This window comes from Gossypium hirsutum, chromosome D09, assembly GCF_007990345.1.
Source record: "Gossypium hirsutum isolate 1008001.06 chromosome D09, Gossypium_hirsutum_v2.1, whole genome shotgun sequence".
Taxonomy (NCBI): Eukaryota; Viridiplantae; Streptophyta; class Magnoliopsida; order Malvales; family Malvaceae; genus Gossypium; species Gossypium hirsutum.
Window position 1 is genome coordinate 40,942,035 of NC_053445.1, and position 1,937 is coordinate 40,943,971.

General features: G+C 32.7%; 1 protein-coding gene across 1 annotated transcript; it reads left to right on the forward strand.

Annotated features, from left to right (window-relative positions):
* Nucleotides 1-600: 600 nt before the first annotated feature.
* On the forward strand, nucleotides 601-1,203 carry LOC107892543 (agamous-like MADS-box protein AGL62). Its single transcript, XM_016817614.1, has one exon. It carries the CDS (start codon nucleotides 601-603, stop codon nucleotides 1,201-1,203), a length of 603 nt encoding a protein of 200 aa, XP_016673103.1.
* The last annotated feature ends 734 nt before the right edge of the window (nucleotides 1,204-1,937 follow it).

Below are 1,937 nucleotides of genomic sequence, written 5' to 3' on the forward strand. Positions count from 1 at the left end.
CCAGGTCTTTTCAGATGCTATTGACATCATCATATTACTTTCTTTGGTAGTACAACCTAGGCTGTTCTAAAAGTTACCATAATTTGCTATGCAATAGATTTGATATCCATTATTTCTTTATATGCTTTTAAAAAATATTTTACTTACTTTCTTTAGATGTCTTTCCGTTTTTTAGCATTCTATTACTTATTCTAGGGTGAGCTTCTAATGTTACCGAATAACGGTATTGCTTTACGGTACTTTCAAACATATAACTAACTTAAATTGCACCATGATGTTATGAATTTTTTTCATTTTCTGGAATACTTGATAAAATATATACATGATCAGTAAAACAATGTTTATATTGCATTCAAGAAACATATTTACCTACCAAATTCACGACTAGATTCAATTACAAACACGATAATCGATTGTTGAATGTCAAATTTGACCACCTAATTTAATTAGTTTAACCATTTAATTTATTGAGCTGTTTTGGCCTATATATATATAAACCCTATCAAATGAGAACTTCATTCCAAACCATCTAAAAGGCAACTAAAACATTCATTTTTAACTTTCTTGCTTGTTTCTTTTGTCCTTTGATTCTTTTTTGCAATGGCAAGCTCGAGCAAGAAAACTAGGGGAAAACAAAAAATTGAGATTAAGATAATTGAAAATGAGGATGATAGGCTCATCTCATTTTCAAAACGACGTTTTGGAATTTATAAGAAAATCTCTGAGCTCTCCACTTTATGTGGTTGTGACATTCTCTTTATTATTTTCTCACCAAAAGGTAAGCCTTATTCGTTTGCTCATCCTTCTATTGAAGCTGTGACTAAACGCTTTCTAAACCCACACCAACCTCTTTATGAAACCACGGATGCTCTTGTTGAGGCTTACCGTAAGGTAAGAATCAAGTCGCTAGTCCAAGATTACAATGAGGTCCACGACCAACTAGATGCATCAAAAGAAAAACAAAAGGCATTTTCTTTGGCCCAGCAATCATGTGGAAGCGAATCTCATCATTGGTGGAAAACTCCCATATATCAGCTTAACCCGAGGGAGCTCCATGAACTAGACAAACGTTTCGCAGAGTTCATCAACTTGATCTCTATCGCAAGAGACAAGAAGATTGTATCCATTTCCTCAATGCATGCTGCAATGGATGAGGATGTCCCTTTTGTCGTTCCTTCTAGATATGGCCCTAGTTTGCAGTAGCTTTTTACCTCAAAGTCCTCAATGTCAAATGTTATTTTTATTGTTTTATTTTTTATGTTAGTTAGGCTTCTAGATATTGGGAGTCCTCAAGGCATACATGAGCATGCTCATGTAGCTAACCATCATGCTTTCTATGGTCTCTATTGTAGCATTCCCGAGCCTTGACTATTTAGGGTCTAGGGCTATTTTGGTTCCAATTATGATGTTGTATCAACAATTGACTTTCAATAAACTGGTGCTTATATTAATAACTCGGTCAAGTTTCAATTCATAGGCTAATACACTTTTCACTTTCAGAATTTGTCAAAAAGTTTTCATGTAATGTAAAGAGAAGAATATATCATAGTGGAATATGCTTTCTTTTCTTGCAAGATTCCACATCAAGTTTCGCAACCAAATGATTAAAAATTAATAGAAATTTCTTAAAAAGATTGCTCGACGACAATTTATTGTCTAAATAGTTTTCACTTTAGGATTAATGATAGGCCTTCTAGGCAGATGGAGTCTAAATAGAACATATTATTGGGAGTTCTTCTTGTAGCAAGTTCTTTGTTCCATATAGTTATATATTAAAAATATGGCTTCACTGCATCTTTTTAAGTTGTTTTCAGTATTTAAAAGGTCATATTTTCATATCCTTTTTCGATAATTCTTCAAGAAAAATAAAAGACTAATAATAAAATGCATGCATTAGATGTAACTTTATTCAAACAAAATCTGATTATACATTTGCA

Bases quoted from the DNA above. Each gene is read 5' to 3' on its own strand.
- LOC107892543 (XM_016817614.1), top strand. From the start codon at position 601: ATGGCAAGCTCGAGCAAGAAAACTAGGGGAAAACAAAAAATTGAGATT.